General features: G+C 37.5%; 2 protein-coding genes across 4 annotated transcripts in view; one reads left to right on the top strand and one right to left on the bottom strand.

The window, feature by feature from the left end:
- tmtc3 (transmembrane O-mannosyltransferase targeting cadherins 3) overlaps positions 1-19,948 on the bottom strand; it is a 45,266-nt gene extending 25,318 nt beyond the window's left edge. Inside the window, exons 1-6 of the mRNA XM_056251007.1 lie at positions 19,851-19,948; positions 16,586-16,799; positions 16,261-16,479; positions 7,735-7,834; positions 6,330-6,445; positions 3,644-3,816 (exon numbers count right to left, since the gene is read on the bottom strand). Coding sequence (XP_056106982.1) covers positions 3,644-3,816; positions 6,330-6,445; positions 7,735-7,834; positions 16,261-16,479; positions 16,586-16,774 — 797 coding nt within the window. The 5' untranslated portion in view covers positions 16,775-16,799; positions 19,851-19,948. The remainder of the gene's footprint in view (positions 1-3,643; positions 3,817-6,329; positions 6,446-7,734; positions 7,835-16,260; positions 16,480-16,585; positions 16,800-19,850) is intronic.
- A 632-nt stretch (positions 19,949-20,580) lies between these two features.
- Positions 20,581-21,881, top strand: part of cep290 (centrosomal protein 290) — a 32,639-nt gene continuing 31,338 nt past the window's right edge. For all 3 annotated transcript variants that reach the window (XR_008807129.1, XM_056251005.1, XM_056251004.1), the window contains exon 1: positions 20,581-20,701. Coding sequence is in view for 2 of the 3 variants with exons in the window: in XM_056251005.1 (XP_056106980.1) it covers positions 20,609-20,701 (93 nt within the window). In the remaining variant the exon portion in view is untranslated. The remainder of the gene's footprint in view (positions 20,702-21,881) is intronic.

Raw genomic sequence — 21,881 nt, 5'->3', positions numbered from 1 at the left:
AATTTCAAGTACCAAATTTGTGTTTGCGCTGAAACAGTTTCACAAACAGTCTTATTTGAGTCATTATTTCTGTGTTACAATAATTCAATTATTACAGTAGTACTGTGATTTTACAGAAGTATTGGGAAAAGTTTATAGTTTGAATATAAACACAGTTCTCTATGCTAGCAATCAAATTACAGTAAATCACCTTTTGAAAGTAGCTTGATGCTTCAAATTAAGATTGTATCAATTAATAGATTGTATCAATTAATCGAGTTAATCGTTACACCAGTAGGTGGCGAGTCTGGCAACAAGTGACTGTTAGACAATAGGCGTGTTCGACTTGAAGTTGCGCTGCGCAGACCAATTGGTGTATGACATCAAAGTATCGCGGGAGCGATTTGAAAGCATACAAGGCTTCATACACCAATCGTCTGCGCAGCGCCCCGCTTAAAGACGAAACACACCACCAATGTTAGCTTCACTTCCTGTCTCCTGAGATACCTTCCTCTGATCGATTTTTGAAGGCAGCATAGATCCTTTCCTGCCTTAGATATCCCACAATCCTGTGCTTTCCATTCTGTGGCAGTTGAGCTAAAAGTTGTGGTTGGTGTTCAGTTTGTGTGTAAATGTATGCTTTTGACAAACGTTTTCCACTTCTGATTCCACTCTATTGTAGTAGTATTAAATATTTTCTTAGTTATCACCAAAGCTCGCTCTATTTGGCTGTATATCAATAAACCATTACGCTGCCACAGAAGTCTGTCTGAAATCAGTTTCGTGAGGTACCTTCATGCACAAATGGTGCCTACAGTTTTCAGACGCTGCCCAAATGTATTTGTCATTGAATCACTTATTCAAGAGATTCATTTCAAAATGCTGATTCATCCAGTAATGAAACAAGTGAAGTCTTTATTAGTGAGTCATTGAATCATTCACTCAAACCGATTAAAAAAGAATAAATACATTTAAATAGACAGCAGTATTGAAATGAAAATGCTTTTTACATTCCAATTTCTGAATTCGAATTGAGGGTGCAAACAGGAATTCAAATTTAAGGAAGAAGTTTAAAAAAGTTTTAAAAGTCTTGAAAGTAATGTGTTCAGATCACAATACTGCAAGATAAACATTTCCAAGCAAATAAAAACTTTTTTCTTTAGAGCATTCATTTAGAGCATTTTTTTGTTGAATTCAGCCCATGGCGATTATTCTGCAATGCATCTTGTTCCATATGCATGTAAAACCACAGAGAGATTTAAAAGGGTCCAAGCCACACTGAAAAACAGCCAGACTGAATGATAGGCATCAGGCGGCTAAAAAAAAAAGTAACCAGAACAACGATGCTGCCAAGTTGGCAACAATGATCTGTGGCAACAGGCAATTAACTCTGGTTCAAGACTCACAAAACAGATTAAATAAAGTGTTGATGTTCTTTGAATCACAAGCTTTCAAAGATGGTGGCCTTTACCGCATTAAACAGCAACACTTTCTGGTTAATAATGATTATGAACACCCTATAACAGGAAATTAAAGCATCCTGATTGAATTAAAAACAGGTTTCAAATTGCACATTTATTTATTTGGAAGCACATTTAACACACACACACATATATATATATATATATATATATATATATATATATATATATATATATATATATATATATATATATATATATATATATATATATATATATATATCAGTATACAATGTCCATGGGATTTGAACCTATGACCTTGCCGTTGATAGTGCTATGCGCTACCAGTCAAGCTACAGCAAAAAAAAATAAAACCAAAAACACTTAAAAAAAATAAGAAGTGCAGAACATTGACATGGGCTTTCAGTCTTCACTAAAAAACACTTGTTACGTTAATGTTCCTCCTTTTAAGCTCGAAGCTAATATTTTCCAAAGGCAAAATATTTCCGCTGTTTGAAATGGACACAAACCAAAGTTTATCACTTGGCTTTCATAGAAGGCTGTGTTTTGAGAGAGAGGTTTGAAGTGTGGGAGAGCCAACAAGTATTAAAAACCAAATAAAATCCTTTGCACAACCCCGTCATAAATCCAATCTCTTGGAAGAAGAATGTTTTTGTTTTGGCTGGGGCATTACAATATTATCACATTATTCCCCAAATACAACACAGGGACAAAATAAACTTCGAAAGTATGTTAATCCAGTGTATTATGTCTCTAGAGAGCTGTGCGATAACACTAATTCAGACGGTCGGAGACAGTCGATGGATTATGTCTTGGGATTAGCGATCGCTTCCGTGACAGATCCAAAAGGATTTTTAACTCAGATCCCAATCAACTTCCCCGGGGGTGATAATCAGAGGACGGGAGTATGTCTAGGCATTTTACACAGAGCTCTTGGATTTAGCGAGATGCTTCTTTTGTTTAAGGGTGGGCAGAGTGATCACTATCTAAGGACTCTATAGGGGTGGTTCCAGATCAGATGATAGATCATGTTCAGTTCAGGGCCAGGCTGTTGATGGTTATAAAAGCATCATGACGTCCCTCATCATTCCAAAAGCTTAATAGATACTACTAAGAATGATTTTGCCATAAAATGATACCATGTTTACATTCATTAGTCACATCGCTCCCTTGCTATTTGATGCTATTTTTCCTTGGCCAATGAAACCATAACCATGTCCTTTTTAAAACCAAATGTTCAGTAATAAATCTTTTTATTGAGGCAATAAGCCACTCGGGATTGTGCATTACTCCATGCTTGATGTGACAAGTTTCCAGTGACAAACCATTTGTCCACGCTGGATACAATACCGCATTGTAGGGCTGCATGATTAATTGAAATAAAACCGAAATCACAATATGGCTAATATTATCAAATCAAAGGCTGTGATTTAATAAACTAAATATATGTGCTGCATGTTTATTAGGGGCCAAATACCAAAGATTCCTTCTTAAGGAAGGTCTTAATAGATTCATCGGGTCATGCAGGGAACATAGATACCAATTTTGCCATAGTCTTCCTGTCCTCCATTTTGATTTTCTTTAAAACCCTAGTTTTTCCGAACTCCTCCTAGACGTCAGATCATCTTCAGAATGTGCCAACAAAAATTTATAGATTTCGTTTCGATAGACAAAACCGTTTTCGTATACCGCAGCAACAAAGTTGAGGCATGATGCCTAAATGACTGAGCCTTAATGCTTTGGCAAATTGACACCAAACTTAGCATGTGTCATTGTCACCCCACTCTGACCCCAATACATCAATTTGGTCACAGCACCACCTATTGGTCGAAAGTGATGACTCATTAAATCATTACTAGTGACAGCATTTATGATTTTTCAGCCATTTTGCCTAAAATCATCTTAAAATGTCTGCAAATGCTCGTTGTTGCAGTTGGTCTGGTGCTTATACTTATTTTGTTTGTGCTTGGCCGCAATAATTGCTGCACTTTCTATTCATCAAAGACTCCTGAAAAAAGTATCACGGTTTTCACAAAAATATTAAGCATCACAACTATTTTCAACATAGATAATAAGAAGAAATTTTTCTTTAGAAGCAAATCAGCATATTAGAATGATTTCTGAAGGATCACGTGACACTAAAAGTGAAACTGAATTTTCAGCATCATTACTCCAGTCTTCAATGTAAAAATTGTACATAACTGAGGTTTCACTGGTCTCACCTGGTGAACACTGGCAACTGGGACTGAATGACCTGCACCCTGACGATGACCAGCAAAAGTGTGCTGATGATCAGGACAATGAGCTTCAGAAGGATCTGGAGGACAGCATAGGGAAAACCATCTTTTCCTCTCACCACCTGAAGTAGGGTGTCAATCAGCATGGGCAGAGTGAACTGTATTTAAAAAAAAAAAGAAAACAAAGGAGAAAATGACTGACATGATTAAGGAAATAAATTATAAATAAATATATTTCGAACAAATTATATAGAAATACATATTTAATGAATATATGTGCACTTTATTTATTATAACCATCAAATAAATGTAAAATTTTTACAATTTAATTTAGAAGTATACACAACCATTCAAAAGTTTGGGGTCGGTAAGATTTTATTCATGTTTTGGAAAGAAGTCTCATACTCAAGGCTGCATTTATTTGATCAAAAATACAGTCAATTATTGCAACTTAAAAGTAACTTTTCTTGGTCAACATGAAACATTTCTTATGCAACAGTTTTGCTGCCAAATATTTCTGTGAATTTTTTTTTTTAGGATTCTTTGATGAATAGAAAGTTTAAAAGAACATCATTTATCTGAAACAGAAATCTTTAGTTACATTATAAATGTTTACAGTCAATTTTGATAATTTTTTAGTAAAAGTATTAATTTCTATTAAAAAAAAAATCTTACTGACCCAAACTTTTGAATAGTCATGTATATAAAATTGTTTAAAGTATTAAGTAAAAAGTTAAAAATATTATTTAGTAATAATTAAATAAGAATAAATTAAATACAGTTTGTAATAAATTAAATCTAAAATAATGAACATACATTAAACATACAAGTATTTAATTACATAATTTTATATTTACAATTATTTAACTAGTAATAATTATATAACTTTCTATAATTCTTTTATAATGCTTAGGGCTTTTTCCATTTTTGTTGACAAAATTGTAGAGAAGACAGGAAACGATGACAAGAAGAGACACAATACAGCTGTATTCAAATCCACACCTCCCATTTGACCACAACAGCTTAATCTGTCTGCCAGCAGGTTAACCACTAGACCACAGTCCCGACCCCCCCCCCCCCCCCCCCCAAAAAGAGAAGCTATTCCACAGCGATAAATGCTACGTTTGAGGTCGCTGCAACGAAACTTTCACACGCCACATTGGCTCTGCTCCGGATACATTAGCTCAACATCACATTTAATACATTATGGTTTAAACGCTACACCTCTAACGACTTAGGCCGATTAGAGTAATTACTTAAGCTACATGTATTTCAGCGAAACATCAAAGTCAATGGGCTACTCGTGCATATGGGTTGAATTAAAGGCATAGCTGAGGGCTGCGTACGGGGTGAACGGAGCAAAGATTTGTCCAAGGCAAAGAGCCACAGACCTCAAGTTCCTGTCAGAAACAGCTGCTTACATTCATTCAGTTGCTAGCTCACATAAGACAGTTATGCCACAGTCCATTATGTAAAAATGTAATTGCATAATGCAAAGCGAATGGAAGGTTGTCAAAAGAGCAAAGACCCCGGCGAACATCCGAACACTAATGGACAAAATGAACTAATATCGCTGAGTGGCTTTCACTTAATATTCAAATGCAGATGCTAACCGGCTGCTAGCTGGTAACAATAGATATACAATTAAAATGGAACATTTGAAAAGACTCGTTGAAGGGACACTGCATCCTAAATGCCTGTGACATGCACAGAATCTAACTCGCTTCAGTGCGTCAACACATTTTGATTTTTGAAATCCTGTAGCTTGTTTTAAACGGAATAGGCAACAGGGTGTTTTCACATCTGGTAAGACTTGTGGTTAACAAAACTATGAGACTTTGCTGTTTGGTTTCACTGCTATTAGAAATGAGAGATGTTGCCCCGAAGTTATTTACTCAACTGTCACTTACAAAATAGTTATGTCTTGAATAGCTTTTTCCGGGCAGAAGGTACTGAATGTCGTATCAGATAAGAAACCTGTATAAGCTGTTGGTTATCACTTGGCTGATGCCTCAGTGTTGATTTTCACACTCTTCTTTGAAAAACTCAATGCAGACATGCCCTCTGGTGTTTTAAACGTATTTTATATTCAAACCAAATTAACTAGTGACTGTCAAAATGCCAATGAAGTATATAGGGCAAGTTGTTGAGCGATTTCCACTGCGAGAGATGGATTCAGAGCCTTAGACCCAATATGTTTTACACTTTTACAAAACGGCACAGGAGATTGCTCCCACTGATACAGCAAACCGTTTTATTTGCTTTACGTTTAATTTTTGAATTTCTTCCACCGCAACGACATGCAATCGATAGATTTGTTTCAAGGTTTTTTCGGTATTAAACTGTCAAGATAGTGACACCAACAGACAAAAGTGTACAGATATTTCTGTAGTCATCGTGTGAGGCTGCGCCCCATGAGGACGCGTTAAGTCTTTCCATCTGGGTAGCGGTTTCACTCTCCCTCTGTCTTTCTGCCAATAAAAAAGGGCTTTTAATATAATATCAAAAAGAGAAGGATGTTTTATGACTTCCCTTAAAAGCAAAATAGTTTTTTGAAACTTTCTAACAAATAAGCTTTTGATCCTAAGACCCCATAGCAGATCATATTGGCTTTAACCATGCATGTCACACGTCCTTTATTTACGAGATGATAAATAAATGTCAATCTTACCCCTTGGGCAACAAAGACCTCGTAAATACAGCATATCCCAATAACAGTTATTCCCTGCTCCTTGCATAGCGTGGCAACGGCAACCAGGAATACGGTTGAAATGATGGGAGTCCACACTGAAAGAGAAAGTTGAAGACACAGAGATGATCCAGGAAAGTGATATGACTCAAGTCTTCATCTCATATGCGCGTACTTCATTTTTAACATGTCGGATGTGCTTTTGAGTAACTTAATGCATCTTTCAAACATCATTCAGATGAAAGAAATTGGAAGAAAGATCAGCAATGGAAAAGAGCCAGGTGTTGTTCTTCATTGGGAAATTGGGAGATCTCGCCCCACAAGTCTTTGCAAGAGAATCAGAGAAAAACACTTAAATAGAAAATAGAGATGTCAATTTAACTTGTTCATTTAGCATGATTAATTATCACAATGTGACTTGCCAAACCACTCCCAACATCAAAAGCCCTTCACATGACCGTGTTCTTGTGTTCGAAAACAGATGAATGGAGTGCAACAGGATAGAATAGACCATGGGGATCTAGAGATGGTTTTTAAATTCATATGGTGTCTTAAAAATGCGGCACTCGTCAAAGCATTCAAAGACATGAACAAAAATAAGAAATAAGACAAACTGAACAATATATTCAATTCTAAATTACTTTTATCTATTCAATGTTTTTGTCTGTAATAATATGGTAGCTTAATATTGATATATTTGCAATTATTTGCAATTCATTCAATTTAATGATTGGCATATCATATAATTAATTTGATTATTATTATTGATTGACAGTCATAAATACATATTTATAAAACAACACAAATACAATCTTAATATAAATGTCAATATGAAAATAAATATATAGTTCAGAAGCAGCAACAGTGGTGGCCTAGTACTGTGCCAACTGAGACATTAATGATGCGGATTATAGGTCATATTATGACCTATAATATGTAAAGAACATTGGCTTAGCATACAATACAACACTTGCATGCACTATTCAATCATGCAATTTCTTTTAAAATAAAGGCGACGGCTTATTTAAGATGAACAAAATAAATGAAAATGAAATTAAATAATCGCTTGTCATCACACCTTGGACAAGGTAAAAACTAAAATATTGTGACGGGATTAACATTCTTGTTAAAAAAAATAGCAAGAACAACAGTGGGAGGTTGACAGTATAATATAATAATTGTTGTGAAGTGCATCAAGTCAGAAACAACATGCCAATTTGATCGATCTGTGAAACTGGAGCTGTGTACTCAAGGATTCTGGGTGGGGAGCTCGGTGAGCTTTTGAATGGGAGGCGAGTCACAGCTTGCGCGTCATGTCCTAGAAAATGAACTTGTTGAAGCGTGAATGTATGCATGGATTATGAGGTTATGCGATGGCAACGCTTACCGATGGAGTGATCGGCTCCTTTCGATTTGGTGTACGCAAGGAAAGCAGCCAGCAGGAAAATGGAGGACAGCAACTCAGCCCTGCCCACGACACCTGTTACCTGCACATACCGAAGGAACGCGGTGAAACATTTCAACAGCTCGATGTGCGAATCTCTCAACACTCATCATGGGGAGTTTCATTTGATCAAAATGTGCCAAACTCAAGACTGTAAAATTAAATGTCTTATGACTTAAGCAGGTTTTTACAGTAGTGCTTCTTATTATGAAAAGTATGAGATTGGACGGGGATGTTTATGCCATGAAGAGTCATGTGCCAGGTGCAAGAGGAACCAGTTTTAAGCAATCAATCATAACTGTAAAGCAGTAATAATTTTTCCCTTTCATTCATCCTGTGAGAACCTTTGCTAAAAATAATGCAAGCAGTTATATAAGATAATCATGTTATAATTAATTGTTATATAATGTTACAATCAGTGGGGTTAAAAAAAAACTGAGACCAAAAGTGCAAAAGCTCTTAACTTTAATGCAATTTTTTATTGCAAATAATAGTGTACAATAGAGCTGCATGATTAATCGTTAAACGATCGCGATCTTGATTTAAACACCCACGCAATCTCATTCCTAAATGAAAATCAATTCGCTAATGAAAGTATTCATTGAATCATTAGTTATGCATATAACTACTGTTTCCAGAAATAGTGAAACGAGGTACAACACATGACTATGGGATATATCATGCTCTTGCGCCATTTGCTGAAGACACCCTTATTCACACTTGAAAGGCTGATGACACATGACGACGTGGGCGGGGTTACCTGCCCTCAGCATATAAATGCAGTCCCATGCGTCATTCCCTTTGTTCAGTCCAGCTCTTGACCAAGCTCTGCACGTGGCTCAGAGGAGTTGTACCCCGTTTCCCTCTTTCTGGGAACAGTAGTTATATGCTTAACTCATTGTTCCCATTCAGTTGGTTCACTCGGTACAGCACATGACTATGGGACATACTGACACACATGACACACCCCGCAAAGTCGCTGATCTAAATGTAAGGGACCAGCATCGCCACATACCCCTTTTCCTTTTTCAAGGGAGCGACGGCCTCTTGGGGAAAAAATAAAAATAAAAAATGCCTGCAGTGAACACAGACTGAGCTATAGTCGCTGCAGTGACATGTAGTCGGTAAACCGGACAAACATGGTAATGCCCAACTGGCAGCCGCACAAAAATCTTACACCATGCCCATGATGTTTCCCTGCCCCTCCTAGAGTGTGCACGCACCCCTGCAGGCAAAACCAACTCCTTATATGCTATAGACATATCCATGCTTTCTACAATCAATGCGAAAGACATCGCTTAGATAGCGGGTTCCCAATGGCTGAGTTGGAGAAGATGACAAAAAGCTGGTCAGATGAGCGCACAGCCAGCATCTACTCAATGTACCTGCGTACAGCTCGCACAGGGCACAGATCAAGTCACCTGTCTTCCTCTGAGTCAGAGATTTTACAGGGCAGGGAGCTCAAATGGGAGTACACTCCCGACATGACTTTAGGAGTACCCTCCGCATCCAGACTCAACAGACTCCTCCAGACCTACCTTGAAGGCTCCATTAGTTTTGTAAAAAGTATACTTCGGTCGTCCGTGTTCTCTGCATGAGATAATTTTGGTCAGCAGAAAGGTTCGTGGACATCTGCGCACACTGTCCGCATGCAGCCCAATGTTTGTGTCCGTGCATATGGTGCACGTACAACAGCGCAGGTGCGAGTGACTTGATCGCTTGGAAACAAAGTCCACTAGCAAGTGTGCGCTCGCCAAACGTGTCTTTCTGCACTAACGGCCAAAGAAGTATACCTGGAAAGGTTTGCACGCTCAACTGTGCGTGATACAGTGCGCAATGCGGAAGTTCCACGACGGTCCACACACTGTCTGTGTGAAGTAATTATCATCATCATGAGGGTCCGCCGGTGTCTGCGCACACAGTCCGCGTGCAGCCCAATTTTTGTGATTGCGCGGACAGCAGCGCATGTGCGAGTGACTTGAAACCCAAATCCACTAGATAGTCTGCATGCGCCAAGCGCGTCTGTCCACGCACACGGCCAAAGGAGTATACTTTAAAAGGCTTGCGCTCTCTCGACTGTGCTAGAGACAGAGCGGATCGCGGAAAATGAAGTATACCCGGGCCTTTAAGGAACCGAAAGGCAAGCAGGTGTACACTTTGCCGCAGCACCCTTAATCCCCTCATGACAAGTCGAATCGGCCATCCAAAAAACTTCCAGCGTGGAACAGGAGTGACCTTCCTTCAGATAAAAAAATCAGTATACCCTCAATCGGGCACTGATACGGCGATAAAGATCTTCCCTCGCACCAAGCTTCAAATACGTGCAACGCACTTCAAAATCCAAGCACTCTGTATTGTAGCTATAATCAGATTCTCCCTCTGTCAACAGGTATGCCCCTAAAGACCACAGTTCCTGCCGAGGGTGCAGAATCTGCCTCCTGCCTGGGACAGCAGGTCCCTCCATAGAGAAAGACACCACGGTGTCCTTTACAGCAATGTCAAATTAATGACAGACCCAGGAATGCATACAGCACAGTCCAGAGCTATACATGTGACAGGGCATTCAACCCCAGCGGGGCACTCCCGTCCATAATCTTGCAGATCACACATTTTATTTTATTGACTTAAAACTGAACACGCTGTCTTGCAGGGTCATTTCTACCAAATCTGAGTAGATCGGCAGGCGGGTTCTCACCACTGTTTCTACAGAGGAGTCAAGTCTGTATCTGATATCCGTCTTTGGATCGTAGGAGGATAAAGGCCAGTCTACCTACAAAACTTTGTTGCCACTCTTCAATACAGATAAATGACTCAGGGGCCAAGAAAAAAAAACTAAATAGACGACCACCAAATAAAGAAGATCACCGCATCTGGATCAGCACCCGAAGACAAGTGCGTCCCAGTTTGGCCACTGACCCACTGAGGATGCGTTACACGCCTCTCAAGTGTGAAATGATAAAGCTGCCGGCAGCACACACATGCAACGGTGTTGGAGAGATCCAGCCAAGCGTGGACTATTCAAACACACTGGACACAGTGCTCCAGAGTAGGCTAAACCATAAACACCCACATGCCATAGGACAGGGGCGAGAACTTATGTTCAGATATTTCACATGAAACAGTTTATTAGCCATTTGTTAGCTGTGCTAAACTCAAGCTAAACATGTATCTTTTATGCTTTTTTCTTCAACAAGAGTCACAACCGTGGGTTTTCTTTTGAATGCGATGTGATGGTGTTCTAGCAGCGCAGTGAAGAGCTGTAGAACAAAGGGAATGACACATGCGACTGCATTTATATGCTGAGGGCAGGTAACCCAGCCCACGTTGGCGTTCTTCATTGGCCTTTTAGGGATGAATAAAGGTGTCTTCAACAAATGGCGCAAGAGCGAGATATCCCATAGTCATCTGTTGTACCAAGTGAACTGACTGAATGGGACCCAAGTTTTTAAAATAATTCAGATTAATTAAACATTTGAAACAGGCTGCAGCAATTAACATTTTGTCAGAATCTCGTTGTTTTGTTTAGTTGTTGGTTTAGAATCGTGATCCCTGTGTTCGTGCAGCTCCAGTGTACGCATAACAATTTGAATGAAAAATAACCTGAATTTCAGATAGTCTTAGTATTTAGTTTGTTCCCCTTTTGTTTTAAATGACAGCAGTACTCAAACTCCATGACCTCCACAAGTTTGTGTAAAACCTGATGTCTACAACTTCTATTCAAAAAGGGTCTGAGACTTCATGTATAAAACTTCCCGTTTACTTTTTTCAGATTTATAAAACCATATGTACAGCAGTATGGCAGAATAATTCCCATCTTCATGATACCACGTTTAACGGTAGGCTAAAAAACATTAAGAAAACTAAGATATGGACTCTAAATTCCATTTGTGCCATCAGATTAAAAATCATTAATTGTCCTTGTCTTGTTTAAGAATAAATACTCTGAAAAGTATTTTATATGGCTTTTACGGATATTTTGATAGAGTAAGTTTTCAGAGAAGAGTTGTTCTCAATCTTTTCCACTGGCAAAAAAATAGTAGCCTATTTTTAATTGTTTTAAACGGATCAAATTTATTACATTTTGCCTATAAGGTTGACATATTTTAGGATATTTTTAGTATTTTTTAATGGAAACAGATATAGGCTTACTTTTTTTTGCGGTGTAATTACAATGGTCTGACTCACTGACAAAACAAATCTTACAGTTTCCTTCAACTTCTAGCCTTCAAAATCAAATACAATGGTATTTTTCACAATGTTGGGAAGATCACAGGAGTTATCAATTATTAGGCAACTGTCTGCCTGCACACGACATCAACAGCACACCTCCGTACAGCAGTGGTTGTACAGCATTGTCATCGGGCCTATTGAAACCGACCAATGGACCGTTCTACCACTAAACTAATCCAGCAGTCTGCCATAATATCAGAGTCAAGTGCACATCATTGATCACTGTTCTCGTAAGAAATATTTTCTCAGAACATGAGTTTTGTGCTTTAGTTTAAAGAAGAATCGTCATGTGCCTAGCACTCCTCGCTGACATTAAAACATAACATGCCAAAGAAAAAGTGTTCAAAAGCAGCACATCAACTACAAATATTTCTATCTAAATTCATACAATTTTTATGTAACTTCTGGATAATGGCTTTATGTAATTTGAATGCTTAACTCCATTAATGAGAGTGGAATATTTCATCTAAATGTGTATATCAAAATGATAAGAGTGTTTAAAATCATTCTGTTAACTTAAAGGAGTAGTTCACTTTTGAAAAAACTTTTGCTGATAATTTACTCACCCCCATGTCATCCAAGATGCCATGTCTTTCTTTCCTCAGTCGAAAAGAAATTACGGTTTTTGATGAAAACATTCCAGGATTTTTCTCCATATAATGGACTTAAATGGGAACCATACGGTCCAAGGTCCAAAATACAGTTAATAACAGTTTCAGATGCAGCTTAAAATGTCTTTAAACGACACCAGACGATGAATAAGGGTCTTATCATGCGAAACGATCGCTCATTTAAAAAATAAATAACAACGTTTAAGTTTTATACGCTCACATGCTCGCCTTTCTCTGTTCTGTGTAACTCTCCTGTTCGAACTCGTTCATCAAAATGAACAAATCTTTTTTCGAGTCATTTGATTCATTTAACGACCGAAATGAACGAATTGACTCGGAAAAAGATTTGTTCATTTTGATGAACGAGTTCGAACAGGAGAGTTACACAGAACAGAGCGAGGCGAGCATGTGAGCTTATAAAACTTAAACGTTGTTATTTATTTTTTAAATGAGCGATCGTTTCGCATAATAAGACCCTTATTCATCGTCTGGTGTCGTTTAAAGACATTTTAAGCTGCATCTGAAACTGTTATTAACTGTATTTTGGACCTTGGACCGTATGGTTCCCATTTAAGTCCATTATATGGAGAAAAATCCTGGAATGTTTTCATCAAAAACCGTAATTTCTTTTCGACTGAGGAAAGAAAGACATAGGCATCTTGGATGACATGGGGGTGAGTAAATTATCAGCAAAAGTTTTTTCAAAAGTGAACTACTCCTTTAATTACTTCTTCGCTCACTCCAGTAAAAGAGTGCGTAAGCACGGTCTAGAGTGTGTGGATGGTGCACACATATTTAAGGCAAGTTTATGTTTATAAATCCCAATGACGTGCATGGACAAATTGTGTAGGCACATTTCAATGCAATTTGTGTGCATACGAATCGTTTTACACATCAGGCTGCTTCAATGGAATCAGAATCTGAACTTTGGATGAGTTCACATGCTCAATGTCAAAAATGTTCTTATTTAATTAATGACCTTGAATTATTACTCATTCACTGAACGTTATCAAATTTTCCTCCTAAACTTTATTTCCACATTTAAATTAGATTATGATAAGCCGTTTTATAGTGTGTCTGATTTATACCTCAGTAGCAAAAATGGCATTAGAGTTTGTGCATTTCTGTGAATAGCTAATCAAAATAAATCGACTCATAACTGAAACAAAAGATTTGTTTGCTCAGATCATCACTCAGAAATGTTCATGAAAGACTCCTCGTGTCATTTTTCAACTTTTTAAACAAAGCAATGTACTATAGACCGTCTACAGATAAGCACAATGGTAGATAGTATAACAGTTTTAGAGAAAGACTAAGATCAGATTAACACTTCAGTTCTTATGTCACCCGCACAGGGACTGATCCCCCAACCATTTCACTAGCATCCCAGATTTTTAACTGATAAACAACCCCCAGTCCTATAGTAAAGCACTCTAATCAGATAGCATACCACTGTACTCAGCTTTATACAGTTAATTTATTCCCCCTCTCCAAGAATTTTGACCTTATGAACTTCAAACAAGTGATATCTCGCTTAACAAGAAAGGACAGCATACGAAATAGGAAGCAAATATTGACTGAAATGAAAAGGGCTCAATTTCAAACAGTGTTTCCATGGTAATGTACAACTGTTTACATGCAATGCACACTGGGACATGAAGCTCTATCTATTACTGCCATCATGAGGCGGCATCTGCAAAGTCGCTTCATCCATGTGTTTGTTCCTCAACTTTGTGCCAAAGTTCATTTCCGCAAGCAACAAAGGCAAAATGACCAATGGGGAAACTTCAACATTATAACAAGGTCAACCAGAAGCATCAGGATTAATAAAGAAACTTTACATGAAAGTAGCAATAACTAATTCCACAACTGGAGTTCATTCACATGTCAGATACTATTCAATAGAATAGAAAACTTTATTGTCATTGCATTTAAAATACAACGAAATTGCAAATGCCCTTCCAACTACATAACATACCATACCATACTGTACATAAAACATGTTGATAAATCTGTTATTATGCTATTTTAATGGTTAATTAAAGGCTATTCCAAAGCGCGTAATATAGGTCATTTTATCTTTCCCGCACCTGAAGGATTTAGCAATGTCAGAGTCCGGAAACATCGTTTGAAACTATTCCCCGATTTCCTCATGACCAAAGCGACATGGAGGTCGATTGCGGGAGTTGCATAGCTACTGTGTGGGCCTCGCCTAGGCAGTGTAGAAGAAGTGCTGGAGCCGCCAGATACTTGGAAGAACAAGACTGTCGTTTGCTGGAGACCCTTCACAGCAGTTAGCGCTAGATGTTTATCACTTTTTGCATGTGACTCCAGTGCCCGTACACCCAACGTTCCCAATTTAATAGCTTTCTTGCATGAGAAGCAGTAGGCTTCAAATACGTTGTTTGCAACTGGCTTTAACCAAGCACGAAATTCAGATTTTTCAAGCCAAGTCTCGCTAAACTTGCACTTCCCCATAGCTGAATAAAATCCGTTTTACGTCTGTCTGTGGTATCTGACATGCGCGCCAATAACACGAAAGCTCAAAGCTGATTGGCTGTTGCATGTTGGTCTATTTTGTAGTCGTAATACAGCGAATTATATTTGGACTAGCGAAATGAGGAACTACAACACCACGGACTAAAAAAAAACATCCCAAAGCGCTGCGGGAGCATTTCAATGAGATTTACATGGACGTAAGGAAAATTAAGACCTGTTTAAAACGATTTAAGACCTAGAACACAATACTTCAGCAAATTTAAGACTTTTTAAGGCCTTAAATTGTGATTTTGAAATTTTAGACTTTTTTAGACTTTTTAAGACCCCGCGGAAACCCTGATATCAATTCGTACCGGAGTCCTCATCCTTTGGAAATGCAAGGCGCAGCATCTTCTCGACATACCAACAACACGAACCAGACTTTTCCAGGCCTCAGCTACAGAATTTGAGAGCGAGTCAAAGTAGTAGTTCATGGGCAGCCAATGAAGACCATAGACTGGAATTTGCACATTTGTTACAAACCTACATAGGTTCAAGCAGGAAGTAAGATTGGAATTACTGATGACACGTTTCAGGCAGTTCAGAAATGCTTTTTTCTTTTGGGAGACAATAACTCCAGTCCATTTATAATGCACTTTGATCTTTAAACCTTTGCAGACCTTTTACATTCATAAACATTGATCTGTTACATTGATCAGTTGCTCCTCGATGTGCCCAGATCTAGGTTGAAGAATAAAGGTGACAGAGCCTTTGCAGTGGCTGCTCCATACCTCTGGAATAGTTTACCTATTCATGTAAGGAAAGCTCGGACCATTGTAACATTCAAGTCCTTGCTTAAGACCCATTATTATGCCTTGGCTTTCAATTCAAGTTGAGCTTTGACATCTTGACCTATTGTTGCTTATTTTTATTGTATATTGTTTGTGTATTTTTATTTTATTTAATTTTTTATCTTGAATTTTGTTAAGCACTTTGGTCAATCATGGTTGTTCTTAAACTTGCTATATAAATAAACTTGAACTGAACTGAACTGAACTGAACAAACAGCTATGTTACATACTACATGAAAGGTAATATCTGAAAAAGCATAATAGCGGCACTTTAAAATGACATAATAGCAGTTACTTACAGCCTCTGTGTGAATGGGATGGACGGCAAACAGCAGGGCCGCTGTGAGGCTGGTGCTTCGGTCCAGGAGCAGACGGCAGAAGTGGAGAAAGAGGACACACACCACGGCATGAAGAACCACATTGAGGAGGTGGTACGACGAGGAGCTCAACTCGCTGAACAGGTAATTGAGGCGGAAGGTGAGAACAGTAAGTGGCCGATAAGACTTATGGCTCCTCTCCTGGAGAAAAAGACAAAGTTGGATACGACAAGCCTCCAAAACAAAAACATATCTCATTGAGAAAGCAAGCTGAAGTTCTTCACTATTCAAAAGAAAGATGTACTACCTCTGACATAGGTGTGCCCCAGAAGTCATTGAGGAAGAGGTTCTTCAGCGGTGTGGTGGGACGAAGGTCTTTGTTATCCAAGATAGCAGAGACATCATCGAACACAAAACCACAGAACAGGCTGTTCCAGTAGCAGCCCACCACCAGTCCAGTCAGAAGACAGATCTCCTTCCACGAGACTACAGCCATCGCTGACGTGAGACCTCATTGAGCACTGCAAAGGCAGACAAGTAACAATTGGGCCTCCTGACATGATTACAAAATAATTTGAATTCAGGCAGTGTTGCCAATAAATCATTCAGACCTTTGTGTGAACTGGTTTGATTCATTTCAAAGATCTGATTGCTGATGCCAGGCATTTTAAAACTGGCTTCATATATTCACATAGGACCTTTCAATGTTAATGATTGTATAGCGCCACCAATAGGTTGAGACGAGTCAGACTTATGTAGCCTCCCTAGAGTAACGTACTACATACATTTTCCAAATTTCATTACTTATTTGATCTAGAAATTATAGCCTTTTTAGTAAACTAAGCCACACCCTGCATTCTTCATTGGCTTCAGGTATCCATGTTGAAGTTAAAAATTATTTTAATGACTGTTGACAATGACAATTTCTATTTTTGTGCTCTACAGCACCATTTACGATCTGATTTATTTTTAATCGCAAAGAAGGTGTCAACATTTTGACCAATTTTTAGTCACTGCCATTTACTAGCCTGGATGCCCGCCCGAACCCCGCCCACAACATTTTTTGGTCGGGAAGTTCGGTCTGGACTCGATCCATTGAGAAGTAATTATGATCGGTTCAGAAATCGACGGGCCAATCAAAGTGCCAGGGCGGGCTTTATACGATGATGGACAGATGATCTGCAGTTACGTAATCATCACGTTATCAAAGAGCGCTTGGGTTGAACTGGTTTCCCTCAGAGATGACTCCAGCTGGAGAATTGAGATGTATAGATTCCGCTATCGCGTCTGTTGTAAAAGAAATCGACAGCGCATTAATTTTAAAAGACGAACAGAGAACTGCAATCAAGGCATTTGTCGATCGGAAAGATGTGTTTGCCGTCCTTCCTACGGGATTCGACAAAAGTTTAATTTATCAGCTGGCTCCGATGGTCGCTAAGAAGACGGGACGCAATGAAAGCCCTGCGGTCGGTGTGGTTTCTCCTTTGGTCGCACTCATGGAGGACCAAGTAAAAGAAGCAACACTCATTATTTTACTACTTCCTCCAGCGTGCGTGCAGTTGAGTTCTGTTGACAACTATGCGTAGCTCAACATAAGTCACTTACTGCGTTGCTCTGATTGGTTTTAGGTCAGAGTTTTTTTTTTGTTCTGGTTCGGTTAAGACACGCCTCATAATCAAAGCCCTATGGAGCAGTATCAGACTCAAAATTTGACTAGAATATGAGTATGACGAAGTCAGGCTAGCCATTTACGGTTTGGTCGATATCTTATATTGTAAGACAGAGGAAGTATGTTACTATTATTTATTATTTTATTTAATATTTAATGATGATAATACTGACAAACCGTTTTCGCAAGCTCTACGAAACAGTGTTGTTATTGTTGTTAACTACAACCATTAAAATTGATTCTGTTCATTAAAATAAATCTGAAATATATAAATAATGGATCAAACTTAATTTAAACAAACTCTGCAACTCAATTAAATAAGTTTAAGAAGTATTACAATTACTACAAATGAGATAAAAAAAGCTAAATAAAAACATTCAAATAAAAAAAAACTACTAAAACTTAAACAAATTAAAGCTGCAGTCCGCAGTTTTTCCTCTGTCGCCATCTCTGTTCGAAATCTGCAATTGCAGTAATTCGCGGCATTATCAACTTTACGTGAGTTGTACCTCGGCACGGCACAGCGCGGATGAATCCAATGTTTTGAGGAAAATGTGCGGCTGTCAGTCGCCGTGCCGGTGTGGATACTGCCATTCAGAATCACCGATTCTACTTTTTGGAAGTATGACCAACATAAGAATTTTCACCCGAAAATGTCATCTGAACAAGTATCACTTTTGTTCTTCTGACCAACTAACAGCATTGCAAAAAAAGCATAGCAGTAAATCGCGCTGATTAAATCTAACGATCGATTATCATATCACGTCAAACCGGGCAAATTATACTTTGTTCTCAAATTGTTAATGTTAACAACATCAGCATTGCGTGACTACATTTAAAGTTTTCGCATGGGAGTTGCAATCTCTTTTTCCAAACTCTCAGTCCAAAGTCTTTTGCATTTTACAGCGGGTGAATCTCTAGTTGTCACTCACTGGTGATTGTCGTTTGAACCTTTCTGGATCCGCCATCAAATTAATAAGTTTAATTATATCAAGTGCTGTGAGAAAAGGCTATAAATCTCCACCTCCAACATCCTCACTCGCAATATAGTCTACTAGCCGAGACTCCTTCTTCTTTATGTGTACAGATGTGACGTAATGACGCAAAGACATGCTCGAATTTCCCGTGGAAATCCACTAGTACCACTGGAATTAAAAACATTATTACAAGTTTACCGTTTTGAATCGAGCGTTTTGAAGGCAAGCAGATAGTTTTGAACACTGGCTGGTTATGTACTTGCTCAAAAATTTATTGTGGATAATTTTTAACCCAAAGAAGTTACAGACTGGGGCTTTAATATTACATTTATTTTAAAATAATTGTACTAATATTTTAGAGCAGAGCAAAGATAGATAAATATATAATCACTATCAAAATTCCCAATCTTATTACATTTTTATTTATTTTGATGACCTTTCCATGCATGGAAAACCATTTTAAAATCCCCTTAAATTTCCCATGACCTTTAAATCCCTGTTTAAATCAAACTGCTGCATTGCGAGTTGCAACCATGTTGCAAACATAAATACACAGATAGATCAGAAGAATGATCGTAATAATAGAATAATTCGTGCGGACTGAACGGAGCAGAGAAGGCGCACCCCCATAAATCATGACCAGCCCATCTAGCCTAGCTATCAGTTAGCATTTGTTTTCATTAAGATGAATCGGATAATGCATACATTACATTATGAAAACATCAAAGCAACATCCGTTCCTAATAAATAACATCAATGTACTGATGATTAAAATAAATTGGTTTAAATTTAGAAGACACTGGTCTGATCAAAGATCAAGTCTGACTTAAGCTGTTCCATTAGCATTCAATGACTCTAATCGTTTAAACAATCAGTCTCAATCTGTCATCAGTGATCGTCAGGATTTAAATAGATTGACAACTCACCTTGTCATGTCTGGTAAAAAAACTAAATGAAAACAGAATGTGTGTGTGTTTATTTTGGCTGAAGCAGCAAGTTCGATCTAAAAGCATTGAATTAACAGTGACAAAACCGCTTCCGGGTCAAAATTCTTGGCAGAATAAAAGTAATGAATTACAAAGCGCTAGTTATAGGACTTTATGTTTTGGCAATATCAGCTCACTGAAAAGATAGCAACAAATAAATATTTTCCATATTATATCCATAAAAATAAAGGTAGCTAGAATATTTTATGAGCGTCACAAATCGTATGGCGTAAAATCAAGAACCCACGGAGACGAGTTTACGACGTTCCGCTTTACGACTGTTTTCCTGGTTGCCTAGAAGCAGCAGAAGCAGTAGAGGAAGGGGAACACAAGATGGCTAGGCTGTTTTATCAATAAGGTCTGAATGCGTTATTTATAGTCTTTTTTATGAATGTATACAAAATGTGCATACGTGCCATTAAGAAACGCATTTTTATAATGTAGCTAACAAACAAAACAAAATGTGACCAATTGCACAGTGCCAATCTTGTGTTTTCTGAGGTCTGTATTTCTTGCTAATATCTAGCTTGTCTTTTGATCCTTTATTTAGTAATATACTATTATTAAGCCTTTGGTGATGGATAAGATTAGAATATTGTACATTAGCATGACATTTCTCTGTCTGTAACGTTAGAAAATCTGATATCACACTGACATTTACCAGGTTCAACTGTTGGACATTGCACCGGAGCTGAAAGATGCCTGCCGCCGCAGACTGGAAGCTGCTCATGGGAGTAGACCCAGAGGATCTGGGAGATGATGATGAGAAAATCTGTCATTTGATTTTAATGGTATGTATGTTTTGGTGTTTTGATAAGTTGCAATGATCAGGAAATGATAACCATATTATTGAATTTTGTCTTTTGTGTTTAAAAACATTCTGTAGTGGAAATTACAAAGATGGAAAAAAATATTTTAATAATTGTAATAGTATTTCATATATTCTAATTTATAATATATATATATATATGTATGTATACCATTCTGTATGTGTATATATATATATAATGTGAAAAAAATGGTTATGGACTTTATAGCAAACACTTAATGTATCCCAAATCATATATCCACTTTATATTATTATTATTATATCTCTCTTATACTTATTACCAAGGCTGCATTTATTTGATTAAAAATACAAAACAAACAGTAATACTGAAATATTATGGTACAATAATTTTAAAATGTAATTTATTCCTGTGATGCAAAGCTGAATTTTCAGGATCATTATTTTTTTTGCTGAATTTGCTGCTCTTTTGAATTTTCAGCTGATTTGCTGCTCAATAAACATTTATAATTATTATTATTATAATTATCAATGTTGAAAACAATTGTGTAAAATAAAATTCAGGATTCTTTGATGAATAGAAAGTTCAAAAGAACAGCATTTATTTTAAATATAATCTTTTGTAACATTATAAATATCTTTACTGTTGCTTTTGATCAATTTAATGCATCCCCTGACCCCAAACTTTTGAACGGTACTGTATAATGTTACAAAGCTTTCTATTTCAGAATCAGATTAATGCTGTTCTTTTGAACTTTCTTTTCATCAAAGAATCCTGAAGAAATTGTACACAACTGTTTTCAACATTGATAATAATAATAAACGTTTCTTTTAAGCATTAAATCAGCATATTAGATTGATTTCTGAAGGATCATGTGACACTGAAGACTGGAGTAATGATGCTAAAAATTCAGCTTTGCATCACAGGGATAAATTACATTTTAAAATATATTCAAACAGAAAACAGTTATTTTAAATTGTAATAATATTTCACAATATTATATTACTGTTTTTTTTTGTTTTTGTTTTTTATTAAATAAATGCAGCCTTAGTGAGCAGAAGAGGCTTATTTTAAAAACATTAAAAATCTTACCGATCCCAAACTTTTGAACAGCAGTGTATATATATTGTATATTTAGTGTCAAATTGTTGGTAGGTTGTTGGAAATTATGCCAAAACTGAGG

The sequence above is a fragment of the Rhinichthys klamathensis genome, unplaced genomic scaffold, assembly GCF_029890125.1.
Source record: "Rhinichthys klamathensis goyatoka isolate OS25496 unplaced genomic scaffold, OSU_Roscu_1.1 h1tg000076l_1, whole genome shotgun sequence".
In the NCBI taxonomy this organism is placed as follows: Eukaryota; Metazoa; Chordata; class Actinopteri; order Cypriniformes; family Leuciscidae; genus Rhinichthys; species Rhinichthys klamathensis.
This window is presented reverse-complemented; position numbering and strand designations above follow the sequence as displayed.